This window comes from Strongylocentrotus purpuratus, unplaced genomic scaffold, assembly GCF_000002235.5.
Source record: "Strongylocentrotus purpuratus isolate Spur 01 unplaced genomic scaffold, Spur_5.0 spur5_scaffold_2, whole genome shotgun sequence".
Taxonomy (NCBI): domain Eukaryota; kingdom Metazoa; phylum Echinodermata; class Echinoidea; order Camarodonta; family Strongylocentrotidae; genus Strongylocentrotus; species Strongylocentrotus purpuratus.
Genome location: NW_022145605.1, coordinates 12,944,730 through 12,968,514, shown reverse-complemented (window position 1 = coordinate 12,968,514; position 23,785 = coordinate 12,944,730). Strand labels below are relative to the sequence as shown.

Genomic DNA, 23,785 nt, shown 5'->3' with positions numbered 1-23,785 from the left:
AAAAATATACATGGAACCAAATTTCCCATCAGAATTTTTTTCACGGTCATAGGCTTTAGGATCCCCTATATAAGCACGAGTAATATAATATATTTCTTCCAGAGCTTTTTGTAAGATACTACTAACTGTGTGAATTTTATATATGTATCCGAGTTCACAGATATCATCTGTCTATGTGTACCTAGTATATTCAACATGGGTGTTTGGGTCATGTATTCATGGAAAATCTGAATTTGGATTCAATTGCACATGTCCCGAAGGATTTAATGGAACGTTTTGTAAAACTCAAGGTAGATTGAGTTATTGATTAAGTTTTGGAAAATAGTATGGATATTACTAACTGTGTCAACTGTGAACTTAATGCATATACTTGAACTCACACATATCATTTGTCTGTATGTACTTAGTTTTTAAACAATGGGTGTTTGGGTATTCCCGAAAAATTGCTACGATTTCATTTGTTTAAAAACCGTTGTGTCCCCTTTCCAGTATTTGCTTGCGACTCTTCACCCTGCTCTAATGGTGGACTGTGTTATGAATCCGAGTTTGGATTTAATTGCACATGTCCCCAAGGATTTAATGGAACGTTTTGTGAAACTCCAGGTAAATTTGCTCTAGTCCTTGGTTAAGAAAAATAATAATATATATCCGAATAGTTTCTCTTATTTCCTATTATAATTTTCTTCGACGGGGTCCCCTTTACGGGCGCGAGGAATTTAAATACATTTCCTCTAGAATTTGTATAGGACACTAAAGCTTAATATTTGCTCAAAACTAAATGGGAAAAGTTCTACCGAAACTAAATCTTATGGAGATTACACATGTAACAATTCGAGATTCCTATTTACATGTTCTTTATAGTTTACCTTTTACAACAAATTTCAAATTCACATCCTCATTGTCCAATTTCCTTCATATCTTCAACAATCCTCAAAGACGAATCAGTCGATTATAGTGTTGATAAATCATTTGGGCCCTTTCCATGAAGCTTACAATTGATGGTAACTTCCATGGAAACCTCGATTTCAGTGGCTGTTTAGTGATGTTGTTATTGTAGTTTATATTGATGGCAGTGTTATCATCAATGGTAACTTTCATGCAAGAGGCCTGGGTTGGAAAAGCTGGTTGATACATAAAGTTCATCTTGATTTGTAAATTGTTCAGCATTTTCAACTCTAGCACTTCGAACATTTTACTGTGATACTTCATACGTTTCCTTCTAGTGTTAACGTGTTCGTCAGCTCCTTGTCTAAATGATGGTACTTGCTCAGAATTCCTGGAAGGCTTCGGTTACAATTGCTCCTGTCCAGATGGTTTTACTGGAGATGTTTGTCAAATTAGAGGTACATGCACCACGTGAATCAACACCACAGTTTAATAAACATATTACTGATTTTGTATCATACTTTTGTCACAAATGCGTGTTAATAGTGATTCTACATGTATTTCATTCCAACAAATCAGAGTAAGAGAATCAGGACCGAATGTAACTCGAGTAACATAACATTTTGCAGTTTTTAAACTCGTACAACGTTCTGCAAACTAAAATATGAATAGATGTATTTCATAAACTCTGTTTTCGTGTTCCCAAACGTTTATGTTTCTCTTCTTGTCACTTATTTGACCAAACGTGAGTTTTCTTACGTTTTTCAAATCTATTCTCTTGTGTTTTCCTTGTCATGTTGGTTTCCGTCCTTTTATTTGCAGTTTCTGCTTGCACTTCAAATCCTTGTCAAAATAATGGATTTTGCCTTGATGCTGCTTCAGGATTTGATGTATATTGCATCTGTCCTGAAGGGTTTACAGGTTCATCTTGTGAAACAAAAGGTACTACATATCTCTCTCTCTCTCTCTCTCTGTTTTAATCTCATTTCTAATTCTTATGTAACCGGTGAAGGGTATTGTATGATTTATTTTCACTTCAAATGAACATTCCCTATACCTCAGAATGGTCGTTCGGGCTGTAAATTTCAGAGGACTGGTTAGACTATTACATTTTCTTTCCTCTTCTTTTACATTTCAGTTTTTGTCTGCGACTCTTCACCCTGTTCTAATGGTGGACTGTGTTATGAATCTGAGTTTGGATTCAATTGCACATGTCTCCAAGGATTTAATGGAACGTTTTGCGAAACTCAAGGTAGATTGAGTTACAAATTAAGTTTTGGAAAATAGTATGGAAATTACTAACTGTGTCAACTGTGATTTTTTTCGCATATACTCGAACTCACAAATATCATTGTCTGTATGTACTTAGTTTATTCAACCATGGGTGTTTGGGTTATGTATTCCTGGAAAATTGCTACGATTTCATTTGTCATAAAACCGTTGTGTCCCCTTTCCAGTATTTGCTTGCGACTCTTCACCCTGCTCTAATGGTGGACTGTGTTTTGAATCCGAGTTTGGATTTAATTGCACATGTCCCCAAGGATTTAATGGCACGTTTTGTGAAACTCCAGGTAAATTTGCTCTAGTCCTTGGTTAAGAAAAATAATAATACATATCGTAATAGTTTCTCTTGTTTCCCATTATAATTTTCTTCGACGGGGTCCCCTATATGAGCGCGAGGAATTCAAATACATTTCCTCTAGATTGTTTGTAATAATATATTATCGCATGCCCTTAGCTCAAAACCAGATGGGGAAAGTTCTGCCAAAACTACATCCTATGAAAAATATACATGGAACCAAATTTCCCATCTGAATTTTCTTTCACGGTCATAGGCTTTAGGATCCCCTATATAAGCACGAGTAATATAATATATTTCTTCCAGAGCTTTTTGTTAGATACTACTAACTGTGTGAATTTTATATATGTACCCGAGTTCACAGATATCATTTGTCTATATGTACCTAGTATATTCAACAATGGGTGTTTGGGGTCATGTATTCCTGGAAAATCTGAATTTGGATTCAATTGCACATGTCCCGAAGGATTTAATGGAACGTTTTGCAAAACTCAAGGTAGATTGAGTTATTGATTAAGTTTTGGAAAATAGTATAGATATTACTAACTGTGTCAACTGTGAACATAATGCATATACTTGAACTCACACATATCATTTGTCTGTATGTACTTAGTTTATTCAACAATGGGTGTTTGGGTTATTTATTCCCGAAAAATTGCTACGATTTCATTTGTTTAAAAACCGTTGTGTCCCCTTTCCAGTATTTGCTTGCGACTCTTCACCCTGCTCTAATGGTGGACTGTGTTATGAATCCGAGTTTGGATTTAATTGCACATGTCCCAAAGGATTTAATGGAACGTTTTGTGAAACTCCAGGTAAATTTGCTCTAGTCCTTGGTTAAGAAAAATAATAATAATACATATCCTAATAGTTTCTCTTATTTCCTATTATAATTTTCTTCGACAGGGTCCCCTTTACGAGCGCGAGGAATTTAAATACATTTCCTCTAGAATTTGTATAGGACACTAAAGCTTAATATTTGCTCAAAACTAAATGGGAAATGTTCTACCTAAACTAAATCTTATGGAGATTACATATGTAACAATTCGAGATTCCTATTTACATGTTCTTTATAGTTTACCTTTTACAACAAATTTCAAATTCACATTCTCTTTGTCCAATTTCCTTCAAATCTTCAACAATCCTCAAAGACGAATCAGTCGATTATAGTGTTGATAAATCATCTGGGCCCCTTTGCATGAAGCTTACCATTGATGGTAACTTCTATGGAAACCTCGATTTCAGTGGCTGTTTAGTGATGTTGTTATTGTAGTTTATATTGATGGCAGTGTTATCATCAATGGTAACTTTCATGCAAGGAGGTCTGGGTTGGAAAAGCTGGTTGATACATAAAGTTCATCTTGATTTGTAAATTGTTCAGCATTTTCGACTGTAGCAATTCGAACATTTTACCTGTGATACTTCATACGTTTCCTTCTAGTGTTAACGTGTTCGTCAGCTCCTTGTCTAAATGGTGGAAAATGCTCAGAATTTCTGGAAGGCTTCGGTTACAATTGCTCCTGTCCAGATGGTTTTACTGGAGATGTTTGTCAAATTAGAGGTACATGCACCACGTGAATCAACACCACAGTTTAATAAACACATTACTGATTTTGTATCATACTTTTGTCACAAATGCGTGTTAATAGTGATTCTACATGTATTTCATTCCAACAAATCAGAGTAAGAGAATCAGGACCGAATGTAACTCGAGTAACATAACATTTTGCAGTTTTTAAACTCGTACTACGTTCTGCAAACTAAAATAGAAATAGATGTATTTCATAAACTCTGTTTTCGTTTTCCCAAACGTTTTTTTTTCTCTTCTTGTCACTTATTTGACCAAATGTGAGTTTTCTTACGTTTTTCAAATCTATTCTCTTGTGTTTTCCTTGTCATGTTGGTTTCCGTCCTTTTATTTGCAGTTTCTGCTTGCACTTCAAATCCTTGTCAAAATAATGGATTTTGCCTTGATGCTGCTTCAGGATTTGATGTATATTGCATCTGTCCTGAAGGGTTTACAGGTTCAGCTTGTGAAACAAAAGGTACTACATATATCTCTCTCTCTCTCTGTTTCAATCTCATTTCTAATTCTTATGTAACCGGTGAAGGGTATTGTAGGATTTATTTTCACTTCAAATGAACATTCCCTATACCTCAGAATGGACGTTCGGGCGGTAAATTTCAGAGGATTGGTTAGGTTTTATTGTGGTTTTTGTCTTATTGCATTGGTTGAGATTTTGATCATGAAATATTACATTTTTTTCTTTCCTCTTCTTTTACATTTTAGTTTTTGTTTGCGACTCATCACCCTGTTCCAATGGTGGACTGTGTTATGAATCTGAGTTTGGATTCAATTGCACATGTCTCGAAGGATTTAATGGAACGTTTTGCGAAACTCAAGATAGATTGAGTTATAGATTAAGTTATGGAAAATAGTATGGATATTACAACTGTGTCAACTGTGAATTTAATGCATGTACTTGAACTCACAAATATAATTTGTCTGTATGTACTTTATAGTTTATTCAACAATGGGTGTTTGGGTAATGTATTCCTGGAAAACTGCTACGATTTCATTTGTCTTAAAACCGTTGTGTCCCCTTTCCAGTATTTGCTTGCGACTCTTCACCCTGCTCTAACGGTGGACTGTGTTATGAATCCGAGTTTGGATTCAATTGCACATGTCCAGAAGGATTTAATGGAACGTTTTGTGAAACTCCAGGTAAATTTGCTCTAGTCCTTGGTTAAGAAAAATGAGAACACATATCCTAAGAGTTTCTCTTATTTCCTATTATAATTTTCTTCGAAGGGGTCCCATTTAAAAGCGCGAGGAATATAATACATTTCTTCTAGAGTTTTGTAAAGGACATTATCGCAAAACATTCAAGATGGGGAAAGTTTTACCAAAACTATATCCTTTGGTGAATAAACTTGTACCAAATCGAGATTCCCATTTGCGCATACTTAATAGTTTACCTTTTCACAATTTTTCAAATTAATATTCTAATCGTCCGATTTCGTTCAAATCTTTAAAAATCCTTTAAGACGAATCAGTCGATTATAGTGATGATGAATTATCTGGACCCCATTGCATGAAGCTTACCATTGATGGTAACTTCAATGGAAACCTCGATTTGAGTGGCTGTTTAGTGATGTGGTCATTGTGGTTAGTATTGACATCAAGGTTATCATCGAAGCGGATTTTTACATAAAGTTCTCCATGATTTGCATAGTATTCAACATTTTCAACTCCAGCACTTCGATAATTTTACCTGTGATACTTCATACGTTTCCTTCTAGTGTTAACGTGTTCGTCAGCTCCTTGTCTAAATGATGGTACTTGCTCAGAATTCCTGGAAGGCTTCGGTTACAATTGCTCCTGTCCAGATGGTTTTACTGGAGATGTTTGTCAAATTAGAGGTACATGAACCACGTGAATCAACACCACAGTTTAATAAACACATTACTGATTTTGTATCATACTTTTGTCACAAATGCGTGTTAATAGTGATTCTACATGTATTTCATTCCAACAAATCAGAGTAAGAGAATCAGGACCGAATGTAACTCGAGTAACATAACATTTTGCAGTTTTTAAACTCGTACTACGTTCTGCAAACTAAAATAGAAATAGATGTATTTCATAAACTCTGTTTTCGTTTTCCCAAACGTTTTTTTTTCTCTTCTTGTCACTTATTTGACCAAATGTGAGTTTTCTTACGTTTTTCAAATCTATTCTCTTGTGTTTTCCTTGTCATGTTGGTTTCCGTCCTTTTATTTGCAGTTTCTGCTTGCACTTCAAATCCTTGTCAAAATAATGGATTTTGCCTTGATGCTGCTTCAGGATTTGATGTATATTGCATCTGTCCTGAAGGGTTTACAGGTTCAGCTTGTGAAACAAAAGGTACTACATATATCTCTCTCTCTCTCTGTTTCAATCTCATTTCTAATTCTTATGTAACCGGTGAAGGGTATTGTAGGATTTATTTTCACTTCAAATGAACATTCCCTATACCTCAGAATGGACGTTCGGGCGGTAAATTTCAGAGGATTGGTTAGGTTTTATTGTGGTTTTTGTCTTATTGCATTGGTTGAGATTTTGATCATGAAATATTACATTTTTTTCTTTCCTCTTCTTTTACATTTTAGTTTTTGTTTGCGACTCATCACCCTGTTCCAATGGTGGACTGTGTTATGAATCTGAGTTTGGATTCAATTGCACATGTCTCGAAGGATTTAATGGAACGTTTTGCGAAACTCAAGATAGATTGAGTTATAGATTAAGTTATGGAAAATAGTATGGATATTACAACTGTGTCAACTGTGAATTTAATGCATGTACTTGAACTCACAAATATAATTTGTCTGTATGTACTTTATAGTTTATTCAACAATGGGTGTTTGGGTAATGTATTCCTGGAAAACTGCTACGATTTCATTTGTCTTAAAACCGTTGTGTCCCCTTTCCAGTATTTGCTTGCGACTCTTCACCCTGCTCTAACGGTGGACTGTGTTATGAATCCGAGTTTGGATTCAATTGCACATGTCCAGAAGGATTTAATGGAACGTTTTGTGAAACTCCAGGTAAATTTGCTCTAGTCCTTGGTTAAGAAAAATGAGAACACATATCCTAAGAGTTTCTCTTATTTCCTATTATAATTTTCTTCGAAGGGGTCCCATTTAAAAGCGCGAGGAATATAATACATTTCTTCTAGAGTTTTGTAAAGGACATTATCGCAAAACATTCAAGATGGGGAAAGTTTTACCAAAACTATATCCTTTGGTGAATAAACTTGTACCAAATCGAGATTCCCATTTGCGCATACTTAATAGTTTACCTTTTCACAATTTTTCAAATTAATATTCTAATCGTCCGATTTCGTTCAAATCTTTAAAAATCCTTTAAGACGAATCAGTCGATTATAGTGATGATGAATTATCTGGACCCCATTGCATGAAGCTTACCATTGATGGTAACTTCAATGGAAACCTCGATTTGAGTGGCTGTTTAGTGATGTGGTCATTGTGGTTAGTATTGACATCAAGGTTATCATCGAAGCGGATTTTTACATAAAGTTCTCCATGATTTGCATAGTATTCAACATTTTCAACTCCAGCACTTCGATAATTTTACCTGTGATACTTCATACGTTTCCTTCTAGTGTTAACGTGTTCGTCAGCTCCTTGTCTAAATGGTGGAAAATGCTCAGAATTCCTGGAAGGCTTCGGTTACAATTGCTCCTGTCCAGATGGTTTTACTGGAGATGTTTGTCAAATTAGAGGTACATGAACCACGTGAATCAACACCACAGTTTAATAAACACATTACTGATTTTGTATCATACTTTTGTCACAAATGCGTGTTAATAGTGATTCTACATGTATTTCATTCCAACAAATCAGAGTAAGAGAATCAGGACCGAATGTAACTCGAGTAACATAACGTTTTGCAGTTTTTAAACTCGTACTACGTTCTGCAAACTAAAATATAAATAGATGTATTTCATAAACTCTGTTTTCGTGTTCCCAAACGTTTATGTTTCTCTTCTTGTCACTTATTTGACCAAACGTGAGTTTTCTTACGTTTTTCAAATCTATTCTCTTGTGTTTTCCTTGTCATGTTGGTTTCCGTCCTTTTATTTTGCAGTTTCTGCTTGCACTTCAAATCCTTGTCAAAATAATGGATTTTGCCTTGATGCTGCTTCAGGATTTGATATATATTGCATCTGTCCTGAAGGGTTTACAGGTTCAGCTTGTGAAACAAAAGGTACTTCATATATCTCTCTCTTTCTCTGTTTCAATCTCATTTCTAATTCTCATGTAACCGGTGAAGGGTATTGTATGATTTATTTTCACTTCAAATGAACATTCCCTATACCTCAGAATGGTCGTTCGGGCTGTAAATTTCAGAGGACTGGTTAGAATATTACATTTTCTTTCCTCTTCTTTTACATTTCAGTTTTTGTCTGCGACTCTTCACCCTGTTCTAATGGTGGACTGTGTTATGAATCTGAGTTTGGATTCAATTGCACATGTCTCCAAGGATTTAATGGAACGTTTTGCGAAACTCAAGGTAGATTGAGTTATAAATTAAGTTTTGGAAAATAGTATGGAAATTACTAACTGTGTCAACTGTGATTTTTGTGCATGTACTCGAACTCACAAATATCATTGTCTGTATGTACTTAGTTTATTCAACCATGGGTGTTTGGGTTATGTATTTCTGGAAAATTGCTACGATTTTATTTGTCATAAAACCGTTGTGTCCCCTTTCCAGTATTTCCTTGCGACTCTTCACCCTGCTCTAATGGTGGACTGTGTTTTGAATCCGAGTTTGGATTCAATTGCACATGTTCCCAAGGATTTAATGGAACGTTTTGTGAAACTCCAGGTAAATTTGCTCTATTGTCTGGTCCATGGTTTAAAAAAATGATAATCCTTATCGAAACAGTTTCCGTTATTTTCTATCATATTTTTCTTAGACGGGGTATCCTCTACTTGGACGAGGAATATAATACATTTCCTCTAGAGTTTTTTTTATAGGATATTGCATCCATAAGCTCAAAACCAGATGGGGGAAAATCTGCCAGAACTACATCCTATGGAGAATACAAATGAACCATATTTCCCGTCAGAATTTTCTTTCAAGGTCATAGTCTTAAGGATCCCATATATCAACATGAGTAATATAATGTATTTCCTCTAGAGTTTCTCATAAGATATTACTAACTGTGCTAATTTTATGTATGTACTCGAGTTCAAAAAAATCATTTGTCTGTATGTACTTAGTCTATTCGACAATGGGTGTTTTGGTTATGTATTTCTGGAAAATGGCTACGATTTCATTTGTCTAAAAACCGTTGTGTCCCATTTCCAGTATTGGCTTGCGACTCTTCACCCTGTTCTAGCGATGGACTATGTTATGAATCCGAGTTTGGATTCAATTGCACATGTCTCCAAGGATTCAATGGAACGTTTTGCGAAACTCAAGGTAGATTGAGTTACAAATTAAGTTTTGGAAAATAGTATGGAAATTACTAACTGTGACAACTGTGATTTTTTTCGCATGTACTCGAACTCACAAATATCATTGTCTGTATGTACTTAGTTTATTCAACCATGGGTGTTTGGGTTATGTATTTCTGGAAAATTACTACGATTTTATTTGTCATAAAACCGTTGTGTCCCCTTTCCAGTATTTGCTTGCGACTCTTCACCCTGCTCTAATGGTGGACTGTGTTTTGAATCCGAGTTTGGTTTCAATTGCACATGTTCCCAAGGATTTAATGGAACGTTTTGTGAAACTCCAGGTAAATTTGCTCTATTGTCTAGTCCATGGTTTAAAAAAATGATAATCCTTATCGAAACAGTTTCTGTTATTTTCTATCATACTTTTCTTCGACGGGGTATCCTCTACTTGGACGAGGAATATAATACATTTCCTCTAGAGTTTTTTTTTTTATAGGATATTGCATCCATAAGCTCAAAACCAGATGGGGGAAAATCTGCCAGAACTACATCCTATGGAGAATACAAATGAACCATATTTCCCGTCAGAATTTTCTTTCAAGGTCATAGTCTTAAGGATCCCATATATCAACATGAGTAATATAATGTATTTCCTCTAGAGTTTCTCATAAGATATTACTAACTGCGTTAATTTTATGTATGTACTCGAGTTCAAAAAAATCATTTGTCTGTTTGTACTTAGTCTTCGACAATGGGTGTTTTGGTTATGTATTTTTGGAAAATGGCTACGATTTCATTTGTCTAAAAACCGTTGTGTCCCCTTTCCAGTATTTGCTTGCGACTCTTCACCCTGCTCTAACGGTGGAATCTGCTATGAATCCGAGTTTGGATTCAATTGCACATGTCCCCATGGATTTAATGGAACGTTTTGTGAAACTCCAGGTAATTTTGTTCTTGTCCTTGGTTAACACAAATAAATAAATACCTATCCATATAGTTTATCTCATTTCCCGTTAGAATTTTCTTTCACGGTCATAGTCTTAAGGATCCCCTATATAATCACGAGTAATATAATATATTTCCTCCAGAGTTTCTTCTTTGATATATATACATACTATTAGTTTAAAACTAGATAGGAAAGTTCTTATCCATCTACATCCTATTGATAATACCGATGTACCGAATCGAGATTTCTATATACTTGGTGTACTTTAGACTACCCAACTTTCCAAGTTCATATTCTTACCACTCCCAATACATAACCCCACCTCGACCTCTTTTTTATTAATACATTATGTTAATCCCGTAACAATCCTGAAAATTTTAATCCACATTGTAAAGATTTCGGAATTCTAATCCTCTAATGATTTAAGATCGTCACTTGGTGTTTTCTGTCTAATCACTCAATTGTGTTTCCATGTTATCATGTTATACATTCATTGGAACCCCAAGGTAATTGGTCTCATTGACTTGCATGGTTGACAAAGTTAGCGATATCTATCAATCCAAACTACCGGCTTCTAGACCTCCACCTATTACATTCATCATTATCTAATCATTGATGAGTGTGCGCAGAGGTGAAATTAATCAAATTGACGTGTACTGTATCCGTCGTGAAAGTTTTCCTTCTCAGGCTTCATTTTCTGTAGTGGAGAACATTGGAATTCTAATTGTGTACAGTTTTGTTCATCATCCTCTGTTTTCTGGTGTTATTGTTGTTGAATTGCCAAGATGATATGATTGGTTTTACGGTTTATGTATCGACGTCATTTACTTCTCGAGCTTCCTTTTTATTTTCTCTTACAGCTATCATTTTACAGTTTCTAATTATAATAGAAGACAATTTATCATGAAATATTTTATCCTACTTTGATTGTTTTTCCTTACGGGGATTAATTCTTCTGGTGATGAACATCAGAACTCTCACTGTGTAAGATTTGTTTATCCTTCAATATTTTCTCGGAGCAAGTTTATCTGGTTGACTTATTGACAGCGTTTATTTAATACTGGTGTCTGTTTAATTGAAATTATTTGAAATCCAGGATCGGTTTTCATACTCATTTGGTTAACACATTCAACAATTCAGAAATTGTCTTCTCGGAACGGTGCTCTAATGGTGGATTGTGTTATTAATCCGAGTTTGAATTAATTGCACATGTCGTCAAGGATATAATGAAACGTTTCGTGAAAATCAAAATAGAATTTCTTCCCATATGCTGTATATATAAAAAATAATTATATATCTAAACTTTTACTTTATTAGTAAATCAATTCCCTGAAATTTTCCTCTTTTAGGATCATCTTTCAAAGGTCGAGCTTCCTTTCCTTTACGCGAGCTGTTGAGATCCTGTCGAATTTTCTATTCCCTTTGAATAAGCTTGTAAAGCTTTAACAATTGTATGATATATTGTGGGTTCCTTTAATGAAACTTAATCAAATTCAATGTTTTCCCCTCACATCTCTGATCACATTTTCTAACTTTTTAATTTCTCAATGCTTATTCGAGTTGGTTTAAACTTTCACTTCCTTATTCTTCCTATTTTCTTCTTCCTTTCAACAAGTTATTATCAGGATGCATATGAGTAATATAAGACCAATTAATCCTTAATTGACTTACTCATCCCATGTGAAAACTCATCCACATAACAACAAAACATCTCTTATCTGTCCATTTTCTGACATTTTCTCACTGACAATTGATTGTAAAACGTTTCCCCTCTAGTGTTTGCATGTTCTTCACTTCCTTGTCTTAATGGTGGAAACTGCTCAGAAATTTCGGACGGCGTTGGCTACAACTGTACCTGTCCAGATAATTTTACTGGAGATATCTGTCAGCATAGAGGTATATGAAACCGAAAACTAAGAAAAACAACTCATTTAATTTTCGACATTCTTTGTATATGCTTAATTCTCTTTCATCTTGTCTGTGTGTTTCAATCAATCTTAGTTAATAATCCAAAATCCTTTTCACATCTGTCTCTCTGGAGACACCATGGATAATTAAATCATTACCGATGACTTATAAGCATTTCATAAGTTATTTATTAATAATCCTTCAATGTTCCAATCTGTATCGGTTCTGCTATATGTGTAAATGCATTTAACTTGAAATGTCAAACCTTTTTCCTGTAGTGTTTGCGTGTTCATCAGCTCCTTGTTTAAATGGTGGAACTTGCTCTGAATTTTCTGACGGTTTTGGCCACATTTGTTCCTGTCCAGAAGATTATTCTGGAGAAACTTGTCAAAACAAAGGTACATCCCAGACACTGAGTTTCATAAGCACCACTGTTTACTACACACACTGTCCTCCATCAAGCCATTGACACTTTGAAATCTCTTGTATTCGACTTAGTGCATGTCATCATTTTGACATTTACGTCTTTTCGTAGAAATCATTTTCAGGCATAAATATTTCTGCATGAAATTTTACTCCTGATTCACCTAAAGTTAATGCATGGACTTGGTGAAAGAAGACCTGGTAGAAAATAATATTTCTTTTATTTATATTTACATATAAATGGATAAAACTAGGAGGATAGAGTGTAACCCCTTCATTTATGTCATAAATGACTTGTTTTATTTGGATTCCAGGGTTATTCCCTCCTGGTAGCGATAACTTATTACAAGGCAAATTGCATCAATTATATATGACTATATCACCAATGAAGTCGCTTCCAAAAGTACAATTTATAGAAAAGATTCTAGTTTAATGATGAATCTTAATATGAAAAAATATTGAATTCACGTTGAAGATTGGCGTATCTGTCTGGCCAGACAGGAAAGCCCTCAAGATGCTGTCCTCTCTCATCTTCCAAAGCTAATGGAAAAAAGCAAATATCGTTTATTTCTCTTCCAAAAATCAAACACCCACCTTGACCTTCACGAATGCTGAGAGGTATACCATAAGTTGTTCTCTTTTAGTCCACCACTAATATTGCCTAAGCACTTAAAATTGCACTACTTTCTATTGTCTATCCACACCCGTTTGATCCTACCATTTTCTGCAGTGACTGCATGTTCGTCATCACCATGTCTGAACGGAGGAGTTTGCATAGAGTTCACAAACGGTTTAGGATACACCTGTTCTTGTGTATCTGGATTTACAGGAGAAAATTGTGAAAGCAGAGGTACTGTGCTTAAAAATATAAACGTCGAACATTATTAATAATAGAAGTCACTCAATTTGTGTTTGTGATCAAGTAAACTAATTTCATACTGTTACAATGTTCATGAATTCAAAGTTTTAAGGTTTAAGTATTTCTCCTTTGTTCAGTCAGGCACATTGTCAGCATCTTTTACACTAGGGGTGCAGAGGCTATGTCACTAAGCAAAAAGAACAAACAAAAAATATCCTCGAATAATTAAGAAATAAAAAAAATGCGTTTGCACGTGCATGTTTCAATCTCTTTCACTTTGAATACACCTTCATCTTCACCAATGCTGACGAGTAGACCATAAGTTGTTCTCTTTTAGTCCACCACAAATATTGCACAGGCAGTTCAACTCTCTTCTTCCTATATTTTTAGCATCTCATTACATTCGCAAATCTCTTAATCTTCCACTTTTCCGCACTGCAACCTTCTTTATCTCTTCATTTCACTCGACCAACTGCTTGCACCCATTTCCCATAGAGAGTCCATGTAGTCCCAGCCCATGCCTTAACGGTGGGGAATGCTTTCAGCTACAAGGAAGCAATCTTGCCTACTTCTGCCAATGTCCAGAGAACTATAGTACTGGGAAGCACTGTGAAATCAGTAAGTCTTAACGGTGGAGGTTTCGCGAGTTTCGATAAGCTCATGTCGGAATACCTTTGCTGGTTTAGATTGCCAAATAAGAGCTCATAATCTTAGCTCATTAGTTTACTTCCACTTCTTAAAATGTTTTCTAATTAACAGTGTGGCTGTGAATTTATATAATGGAAATGCGTTTTACTTGTGTAATAGTTTTAATTTGTCTACAAATCGATTTCATTCTCATCTTTTCTTCCACATCAGCACAAACGCCTAAACAAACACTGAACATGCAGTTTCAGGCAGCGTTCTTTATAACAGGTTGAAAGGTCATAAAAACAGCTGATAGAGTTTTAGTCCTTCTTAATTTTAGTCCGTCTAAATGTTATTTCTTCTATGATCCTCTTTTAATTGCTCTTCTTTCTATTGTCTATCATTCAATTGTCTATCCACACCCGTTTGATCCTACCATTTCTCTGTAGTGACTGCATGTTCGTCATCACCATGTTTGAACGGGGGAGTTTGCACAGAGTTCACGAACGGTTTAGGATACACCTGTTCTTGTGTATTTGGATACATAGGAGAAAATTGTGAAAGCAGAGGTACTGTGCTTACAATATGAACGTAGAACATTATTGATAAATCATTAGACTTCACTCATTTCGTGTTTGTGATCAAGTAAACTAATTTCTTACTGTTACAATGTTCATGAATTCAAAATTTTAAGGTTTAAGTATTTCTACTTTTTTAGTCAGGCACGTTGGGAGCATCTTTTACACTAGGGGTGCAGAGGCTATGTCACTAAGCAAAAAGAACAAACAAAAAATATCCTCGAATAATTAATAAATAAAAAAAATGCGTTTGCACGTGCATGTTTCAATCTCTTTCACTTTGAATACACCTTGACCTACATCAATGCTGAGGAGTAGACCATAAATTGTTCTCTTTGAGTCCACCACAGGATCGACACCCACCACTAATAACGCCTAAGCAGTTCAATTCTCTTATTCCTAGAATTTAGCATCTCATTACATTCGCAAATCTGTTAATCTTCCACTATTCCGCACTGCCACCTTCTTTATCTCTTCATTTCACTCAACCAACTGCTTGCACCCATTTCCCATAGAGAGTCCATGTAGTCCCAGCCCATGCCTTAACGGTGGGGAATGCTTTCAGCTACAAGGAAGCAATCTTGCCTACTTCTGCCAATGTCCAGAGAACTATAGTATTGGGCGGCACTGTGAAAACAGTAAGTCTTAACGGTGGAGGTTTCCCGAGTTTCGATCAGCTCATATCAGAATACCTTTGCTGGTTTAGATTGCCAAATAAGAGCTCATAATCTTAGCTCATTAGTTTACTTCCACTTCTTAAAATTTCTTCTAATTAACAATGTGGCTGTGAGTTTATATTATCAAAATGATTTCATTCTCATCTTTTCTTCCACATCAGCACAAACGCCTAAACAAACTCTGAACATGCAGTTTTAGGCTGCGTTTTTTATTACATGATGAAAAGTCCTTTAAACAGCCGATAGAATTGTAGTCCTTCTTTTAAGTGTTAGTCCATCTAAATGTTATTTCTTCTATGATCCTCTTTTAATTGCTCTTCTTTTTATTGTCTATCATTCTATTGTCTATCCACACCCGTTTGATTCTACCATTTTTCTGTAGTGACTGCATGTTCGTCATCACCATGTCTGAACGGGGGAGTTTGCACAGAGTTCACGAACGGTTTAGGATACACCTGTTCTTGTGTATTTGGATTTACAGGAGAAAATTGTGAAAGCAGAGGTACTGTGTTTAAAATACGAACGTAGAACATTGTTGATACATTATTTTTTGTGTTTTCGTAGACATATTTTATACTGTTACAATGTTCATGAATTCACAGTTTTAGGGTTTAAGTATTTCTCTTTTGTTCAGTCAGGCACGTGGGAGTAACTTCTTCACCAGGGGTGCAGAGGCTATGTCACTAAGCAAAAATTACAAACCAAAACTGTCCTCGAATAATTATTATTATAAAAATATTTAAAAAATGGATTTGCACGTGCATGTTTCAATCTCTTTCACTTTAAATAACTCCTATCTTACATCCTCTTACTTTCGCACCATCTGTATCTCCATTTTGTTTTAGACTTTGCATGCTTGTCATCTCCTTGTATGAATGGAGGGGCTTGCATAGATTTTGAAGACGGCTTCGGATACTCGTGTATATGTCCTTCTAATTTCGCTGGTGACAATTGTGCGACTACAGGTACATGCTTGAGAATTGGTCATGAACATTTTGGTCGTGTTCCAATAAAAATGTGGTATATCGTATTTCTATTTTTATGGTTTTTTTTCTTCAGATATTTCAAAAATGTATGTTCCAACATGTACATTTATCGTTAAATGAACCCCTGATTGATCTATGAACATTGTACATGAGCATGAGCACTGTACATGCAGAAATGTTGTTGTTGTTGGCGTTGTTGTTGTTTTTGTTATTAACAATGTTGCTTTTATTCGTGCTGCTTTTGATTTAGTTGTTTCTGATTTTTGTGTTGCTTCTTATGTTCGTTTTGTGTGTTGTTCTTGTTGCTGCTGCTGCTGCTACTCTAGTTGTTTAAAGTGTATGAATATTCTTATTTAACTTATCGTAAGACATTTGTACAGCTTAGTATCCTATGAGATTAAGATGCAAACTATTAGACTAACCTATCAGTCAAATCGTAAAGCTAGGAATTGTTATGAATGTTTATATATAAATTTCAAACTGATATAGATTTGGAAAAATGGAAACAGATGTACATATTCAAAAAATATAAATACATATCTTCCAACTTCATTGATATCTTCATCTACATTATACTGCTAGTAAACGAAGTGAGGTATAATACTATTCTACTATTTACTATTTACTATAATAATATTTTTTCTAGAATCTACCATTACATATGTATTCATCATAAGTTCTTTTCTTCTGATACCTACAGTCTCAGCCTGTGTGTCCTCTCCTTGTCTTAACGGTGCCGCTTGTCAGGACTTTACCTTTGGAGTCGGATACAGCTGCACATGTCTCCAAGGTTTTGCAGGAACGCGCTGCGAAATTGAAGGTAAGCATCTCCTTCAATGATATAAAGCATTTCTATTTATCAATATCATGCACGTTGTGGACATAATACTAACTAACACCTCAGTCACATAGCCCAACCGACACCACACCGACTGAAAACTGGCCCATTCTTGGCCATTCAAGCCGCAGTGGATTGGTTTGCTCGGTGTTCCGTCGGGCTGGTGTCGGTTTCGTTGATGTGACTGGGGCATGGAGATAAAGGGGAAAATAAGACGAGAGTAGGCTGACTTATCAAAATCAAGAAGTATACGTGACACTGGGGTTGTGGGAACTACATCATTTAAATTATGGGCTAATTGCATAATCTTGAAAGGGTACATAATTTGTATATGTAATTCTTAAACTGATTTATAAGCTTACCTGAATGATAAGGGGACGTTTAGCTCGGGCTGATACGCATGGGTTTCAAAAGGATATTATTGATCACAATTTTTTTTTTGTGAACTGATCAATCGTCTATTTACACATTATCTCCTCATATTTCATGTTTTATGTGTTTTTGTGTTGCTAACTGTAAAACCATATTAATATGGCAGCCTTCCATGTACATGATATACATAGCCTATATATTTTGTTCCATTGAATTTTATTAACATTTTTATTGCATTTTCTCAAAGTACTTTTTCCATGCTTATTACATCATGACTGTGATACCCACTGAAATGAAGAAAATCACAAACTTCTCAATTATACACCCATTTGTATTAATAAACATGCATGTTCTAACATTCACTGTTGATAAATGAGCTTCTTGATGCGGTTTAGATATTCTTTTGGAAATGGGGCCTAAGTTAAGATAAGATATAATTTCATAGTATAAAACAGTTAAAGAAGCTCAATCAAATGTGATTTGTATCGTAAGGAGAAGTGAACCTATTCCATACGGATTATATGATATATTCAAATGGTTAACGATTATGGGTATAAAGGAGGAATTGATTTAAGTAAGGTCCTGTAAGGAAGTTAAAATCAGTCCGCAACATTTTCATTGATTTCCTGACTAGTCTACTCACAAGTCACATTTGATATTTACTCAGTACAATTTTGTTTGGAGAAGTACAGCCATAAATTTGCATGTGCAGTATGGGGAAGAAAAACAATCTGAATGAAATATCGAAGGGGGGGGGGGGATATCACTGAATAGTCTCTGTTGCATGTGATATGTAGATATTTAAACAGTAAATTATACAAAAACACTAACTAAAGACTAACCAAATGACCATTATGTCGTCATGGACAATTTACTAACTCTCTTTTCGATTTGTTTCCTTTCATCAGGTAATCACCGTGGCAACCTAATCATTTTCTTCCTACAACCTTTATCACATAACTCTTGTCATACCTCCCTTAATTACTTTATCGTTAATTACTGATGCATGATTAACATTTTGATTATTATACAAATTTTGATTGACATGTCTCTTATGATCAGTGTTTTGTTGATAATTCATTTCTCTAAATTGCATATTTTTTATCTTTTCACCATGTTCACTTTGTCAATGTTTTATATTTAACTGTCTATAATAATTGTTTTTCTATTCAACAAAGTATTTCAATGTTTGAGATACTCCTATCACATTTGAATTATATGAGATTTAATTGTAATGTACATCACCTGTTAATCACATGCTTTGTCTTCCTCCATTAATGATGTCAAATAATCATATGTGATATGTTTTATATAACACCGCACATTAGTTTGTCATTTCCTTTATATTTTTCATAAATGATAATCTAAAGTATTAAGAAGACTTATGTTTCCGATATGCATAAAAGTTCGTAGGACTGAAGTTTAAATCTTTATAAAAACATGTGTCAGTTTAAGTCTTTCTTTTTACAAATATGAAATACATGTTTATCTTTGCAGGGAATATTTTGCAAAGATAAACTACTAATCTCATATCCTTCCCTCAGAGCACAATCTATTCTTTATTTTTTTTACTTATGTAAAATTAAACAATTATGTTATCTGCATTGTAATAATCTTTCAACGTAAAGGAATTTGTGATTTATCATCTTTATGGTATTTTATTGAGTTATTATAATCAGAATTTTTTTAAATAAAATTCATATTGAAGGCTAACTTGCATTTATCTTTAAAATATTAAATGCGTAGTGAGAAAGAGGACAGCGAAATGTCTTGAGGCTTTTCTTCTATTAATGATAAATATTCTTTAAAAATATGTTTAATATGTTAATGTAACACTGCACCTCGGTCTTTTTCATTTCTGATCAATTAAATTAATGTCATTATATATTTCTAAAGTTATTATTTAGTAGCTAATTTTCAGAATCAATTGAATTAAAACTATTATTCAAGTTAATTAAAATGAGAACCTTACTGTATATTATTAAATTCTCTAACGAAAATCCAAGTACTTCGTAAATAATTCATTGATCTTAGCTGGTTTATCATGCTTCTTTACGATGACATATCTTCATATTTTCTCTGTTTTCTTTAAATAGTTTTCGCTTGTAATTCCAACCCATGTGTTAATGGAGCTTGTTCAAACCTGAATGATGGCAGCTATTCCTGCAACTGTCCATCTGGATTTACCGGAATCAACTGCGAAACAGTCGGTAAGTATGAACAATTTAGACATATTTAAATCATGTCTGAAGAATCGGCCTATATCATATCATTTTACAAGATATATCAAGAAGGGGGAAAAATGATATGTATTGTTAGTCTTTGTCACAATAGCCTCAAACAATATTCTATTATGCTGTATACTATTGGTGTGGGTTCAATTTCTGAAACTAGTGAAATTCTTAACTTCCTAGTAATATCAAAGAATGTTCTTTTCTTGATGTATTGGTGTGGGTTCAATATCTGAAACTAGTGAAATTCTTAACTTCCTAGTAATATCAAAGAATTTTCTTCTCTTGATCTATTTAAGCCTATGTTAAAGTCTTACCTTTTTCAAACACAATTTAGTAACCTTCGTTATACAATACAATGTATTATACAGGTAGTTTCCTGTTTGGATATTTATCATGCTATTATGTTTTTATTATTTCATTTGTTCTATACTCACTTCTCAATTCTCAATACTGGACCCAACGGTACACCCATCCCTTACCCAACTCCTAACCTGAAACCCAGTTATATACCCAATATATACATGAATTTTAGACGAATTAGAGTTCGAGGGAAATGTAATGAGGGGTTTCATTGAAGTAAACGTTAGATCACCGTAAATATTCAACGATCAACTACCATGAAAGTTCATCTGTATCAGTGATACATATGTTAAACTTTGTGATCTCAATACAAACAATTCGGAGATAAAGATTTTCTTAGATCGAAAAGTTCTCAAACACTCAAAGAAATGCAAATGTCACCTTCAATGTTGTCAACGTGACGTTCCATTTGAAATCTCACGAACAATCTATCAGATTTTGGAAGTTAATTGTAATTTCCTACATATGTATTTTAAAGTTTCTCCCGATGGGTGCGCCTCATCCCCTTGCGTGAACGGAGTCTGCTTTACAGCAGGATCGGGAAACGATTACCTCTGTTTATGTAACTCTGGATTTACTGGAACTAACTGTGAATTTGAGGGTATGTTTAATCATCATTTTTCTCACGTGTCTACCTTTTTTCCAATGGGGAGCACTATGCTGAATCTAACAAAATTGAATTACGAGTGAAATTGGGGCCATCCTTTGGCTTTGGCTAATAAAATTCCCAGCAAGTCCTCAGTCTAATCATTCCTTGGTGGAATTCTTTGAAACTGGTTCCTTATAACAATAACTAAAGGAATATATGGAAACAGAATCCATCTTCTTAGTTTTTATTTAGAATTCCTACCTCCATCTAATAATATCTTAAAGAAATTCCTGAAAACTGGCTCCAAATAATATTACCTGTAAGAATCTCCTGGAAATGCATTTGTTAAAAATGATTGAGTATGCAAGTATTCCTTTGTAGTAGGCTCCGTTAATTTTTTGATGTATATCATTTGCAATTCAATTGTGATAGCGTTGAATCTATTTAGTTTTCACATGCTCATTTTTCATTAACTAGGTAAATTAAGACGTAATTTTTATCTTACGCTTTGGTTATACAATTAATGGATAGCTATGACACGATCGAAATGCCTAGATATCAACCTATATCAACTCAAATATTCTTATTCATCACCATTTGATATGTGCGAATATAAAACCTTTTTAATGTATAATGACAATAAGATTTATATGGGATATATACATGTAATTTGAATTTTCTCGGAATAAATGTCTTAGCGATCGTGTTCCGTTTTCTAAACTACTTTTTTTCTACTTTGAAAATAATTTAAATTTGTGTACTTTACAGTGATTCAGCCCTGCTCCAGTTCACCATGTTTCAACGGGGGAAACTGTCTGACTGAGAGCGACAGATCGGGCTATTCATGCATTTGCGCAACCGGTTTCTTCGGAGCAAATTGCGAGAATGCAGGTAGGTTCAAAATTTGTTTTTCATAACATTAACAATGCTTTTTTTTTACACTTGCAAAGATAACATTGATGCATTTAATACAGGAGTTGAGTATTGACGCCATATAGTTTACAAGAGCATTTGTCTTTGGAGCTTTTAATTTTTTACAATCCATTCGCAGTATAGACATGAAATGGCATTTATTGTTCAAATAATAGGCTCTTCTTGCCACTTAAAAATATATTTTAAACTGTAACATAGCTTTATTAGGGTTCAAATTCAGACGTGGCACATACAAGGCAACATATATGAAATACGATTACGTGACTAAAGGGTATTCAGCTACTTCACTGCCGAATTCAGGAGGCTCAATTGTCCCGTGCTCCATTAATACAAAATCGTCAAACCCTTAGGAACAAAATAAGAATTTGCCGCTAATTGTGTTTTCTGCCCCCTTTCAATGTTATACATCGGAAAATATGAAAAACTATTACTTGCTTGTTTGTCTGAGTTTTTCCCTTGTTTTTGATCCGACATGACACAGGTGTGTACATAAAATAATTCCAACGTTATAATAAAGCTTTATATTAGCAGCCTCTATTGTGTTTTAACTAAGTTTTCTAGAGCTTCCATAGACAACTACGATGACAAGTACAATGATTGACTCGAAGCTAGGTTCTTCGTCGCTTCAAAGAAGCTGCTTAGCTTTAGGCAATAATTGTGTTTCTTTACAGTGAACCCATGTCTGCCTAACCCCTGTTTCAATGGAGGATTCTGCTCCAGGACGCAATCAGGAAGTTACGTGTGTAGTTGCCCTACTGGCTTTACAGGAAATAACTGCGAAAGCATAGGTAAAACAAAAAATGAAAATCTGCTTTAGTAAGATCACTTGATAAACATGGAGTCGTTTCACAAATAAAAGCATTATAAGTTCTAGTTCACCGACGTCTCATTGAACGCGTGTCAAATTAAATACACGTCTTTCAGTTGGTTGTCGGTGAAGGTGTACTAATGACGGTTTCGTGAAACGTTGCCATGGTTACCAGGCGTTTCCATGTAGACATTTTAGTGCATTATTGCAGTGTCTTTTGCAGTGACGTTGTGGTCATAAAATGTTATTGTAACTTCTCAACACATAGGGGGTAGTAGCACATAGTGCCAATTGGCTAATTTAGAACATTGTTGAAACCATGCATTTCCAACACCATCGCAAATATGTCCGAGAAATTCTCTTCAAATAATCTTTCTTTCATACATCATTTCAGTTTCTTTTGAAGTTACGTTGTGGTTTCAAAATATTATCGTGACATCTCCACACATAACAGGCAATGGGCTTCATTTTGCATTGCACAAGAGACGATTTGCCGATATTGCTGTGCGTTGTGGTTTTCTCTTTCATGTCTTTGAACCTAACGGTGCACGTGATTTCTTTGTTCATAACTTAACAATGAATTATCATTATCATTTCAAATTCTGATATAGTGAAACTTAAATTTTCATTTTTCGAAGCCGCTTGAAATGGTAGACACTAAAATATAAATTAAACTTCATTTAATTTACACAAAAATCGGCTTCCACTCCATCATCATCATTTCCAGCTCCATTTGGCATATTTTATGATAGCTATATTTGAAAATACCACAAACTCATTTCCATGATTTCCATGTAGCGGAGGTTTGTCTGTTGAATGAAATAAATCTCATTAATTTACTATTAATTTCACCATTAGCGGGCCAGTTCTCAATCTTAGGATAAAAAGAGAATTTCTCTCTCTTAGAAACAAAATACTTTTTTCATATTCATTAAATATCAAAAGCTAGTTTTTCTTCGGCTGAGATGGTTTATGCTTTCCATTTTAAATATTTTCCGAACATAAGCATCCATTATTTTATATAATTCAATTTAATCATAAAAGTCATGGGCTTAAATGGAGAAATAGTTGAATACAAAATTAAAATATCGTTTTTATGTTCTCGAAAATGCAAGCTTCTTAGAGCTTATTTCTGCAGACCGATCTGAAATGAATTTCAAAGGAAAAATCGATCAGGTCTTTTCATCTCTTATAAAACTCGGTTGGTCAAC

General features: G+C 34.5%; 1 protein-coding gene across 1 annotated transcript in view; it reads left to right on the top strand.

Moving 5' to 3' along the window:
• Positions 1–23,785, top strand: part of LOC762514 — a 135,071-nt gene that overhangs the window by 84,914 nt on the left and 26,372 nt on the right. Inside the window, exons 96-129 of the mRNA XM_030991701.1 lie at positions 490–603; positions 1,224–1,343; positions 1,708–1,827; positions 2,024–2,137; positions 2,343–2,456; positions 3,166–3,279; positions 3,906–4,025; positions 4,390–4,509; positions 4,755–4,868; positions 5,076–5,189; positions 5,768–5,887; positions 6,252–6,371; positions 6,617–6,730; positions 6,938–7,051; positions 7,630–7,749; positions 8,115–8,234; positions 8,427–8,540; positions 8,745–8,858; positions 9,345–9,458; positions 9,664–9,777; positions 10,265–10,378; positions 12,159–12,278; positions 12,569–12,688; positions 13,444–13,563; positions 14,068–14,190; positions 14,649–14,768; positions 15,293–15,415; positions 15,837–15,956; positions 16,300–16,419; positions 17,141–17,260; positions 19,747–19,860; positions 20,723–20,845; positions 21,602–21,724; positions 22,438–22,554. Coding sequence (XP_030847561.1) covers positions 490–603; positions 1,224–1,343; positions 1,708–1,827; positions 2,024–2,137; positions 2,343–2,456; positions 3,166–3,279; positions 3,906–4,025; positions 4,390–4,509; positions 4,755–4,868; positions 5,076–5,189; positions 5,768–5,887; positions 6,252–6,371; positions 6,617–6,730; positions 6,938–7,051; positions 7,630–7,749; positions 8,115–8,234; positions 8,427–8,540; positions 8,745–8,858; positions 9,345–9,458; positions 9,664–9,777; positions 10,265–10,378; positions 12,159–12,278; positions 12,569–12,688; positions 13,444–13,563; positions 14,068–14,190; positions 14,649–14,768; positions 15,293–15,415; positions 15,837–15,956; positions 16,300–16,419; positions 17,141–17,260; positions 19,747–19,860; positions 20,723–20,845; positions 21,602–21,724; positions 22,438–22,554 — 4,005 coding nt within the window. The remainder of the gene's footprint in view (positions 1–489; positions 604–1,223; positions 1,344–1,707; positions 1,828–2,023; positions 2,138–2,342; positions 2,457–3,165; positions 3,280–3,905; positions 4,026–4,389; positions 4,510–4,754; positions 4,869–5,075; positions 5,190–5,767; positions 5,888–6,251; positions 6,372–6,616; positions 6,731–6,937; positions 7,052–7,629; positions 7,750–8,114; positions 8,235–8,426; positions 8,541–8,744; positions 8,859–9,344; positions 9,459–9,663; positions 9,778–10,264; positions 10,379–12,158; positions 12,279–12,568; positions 12,689–13,443; positions 13,564–14,067; positions 14,191–14,648; positions 14,769–15,292; positions 15,416–15,836; positions 15,957–16,299; positions 16,420–17,140; positions 17,261–19,746; positions 19,861–20,722; positions 20,846–21,601; positions 21,725–22,437; positions 22,555–23,785) is intronic.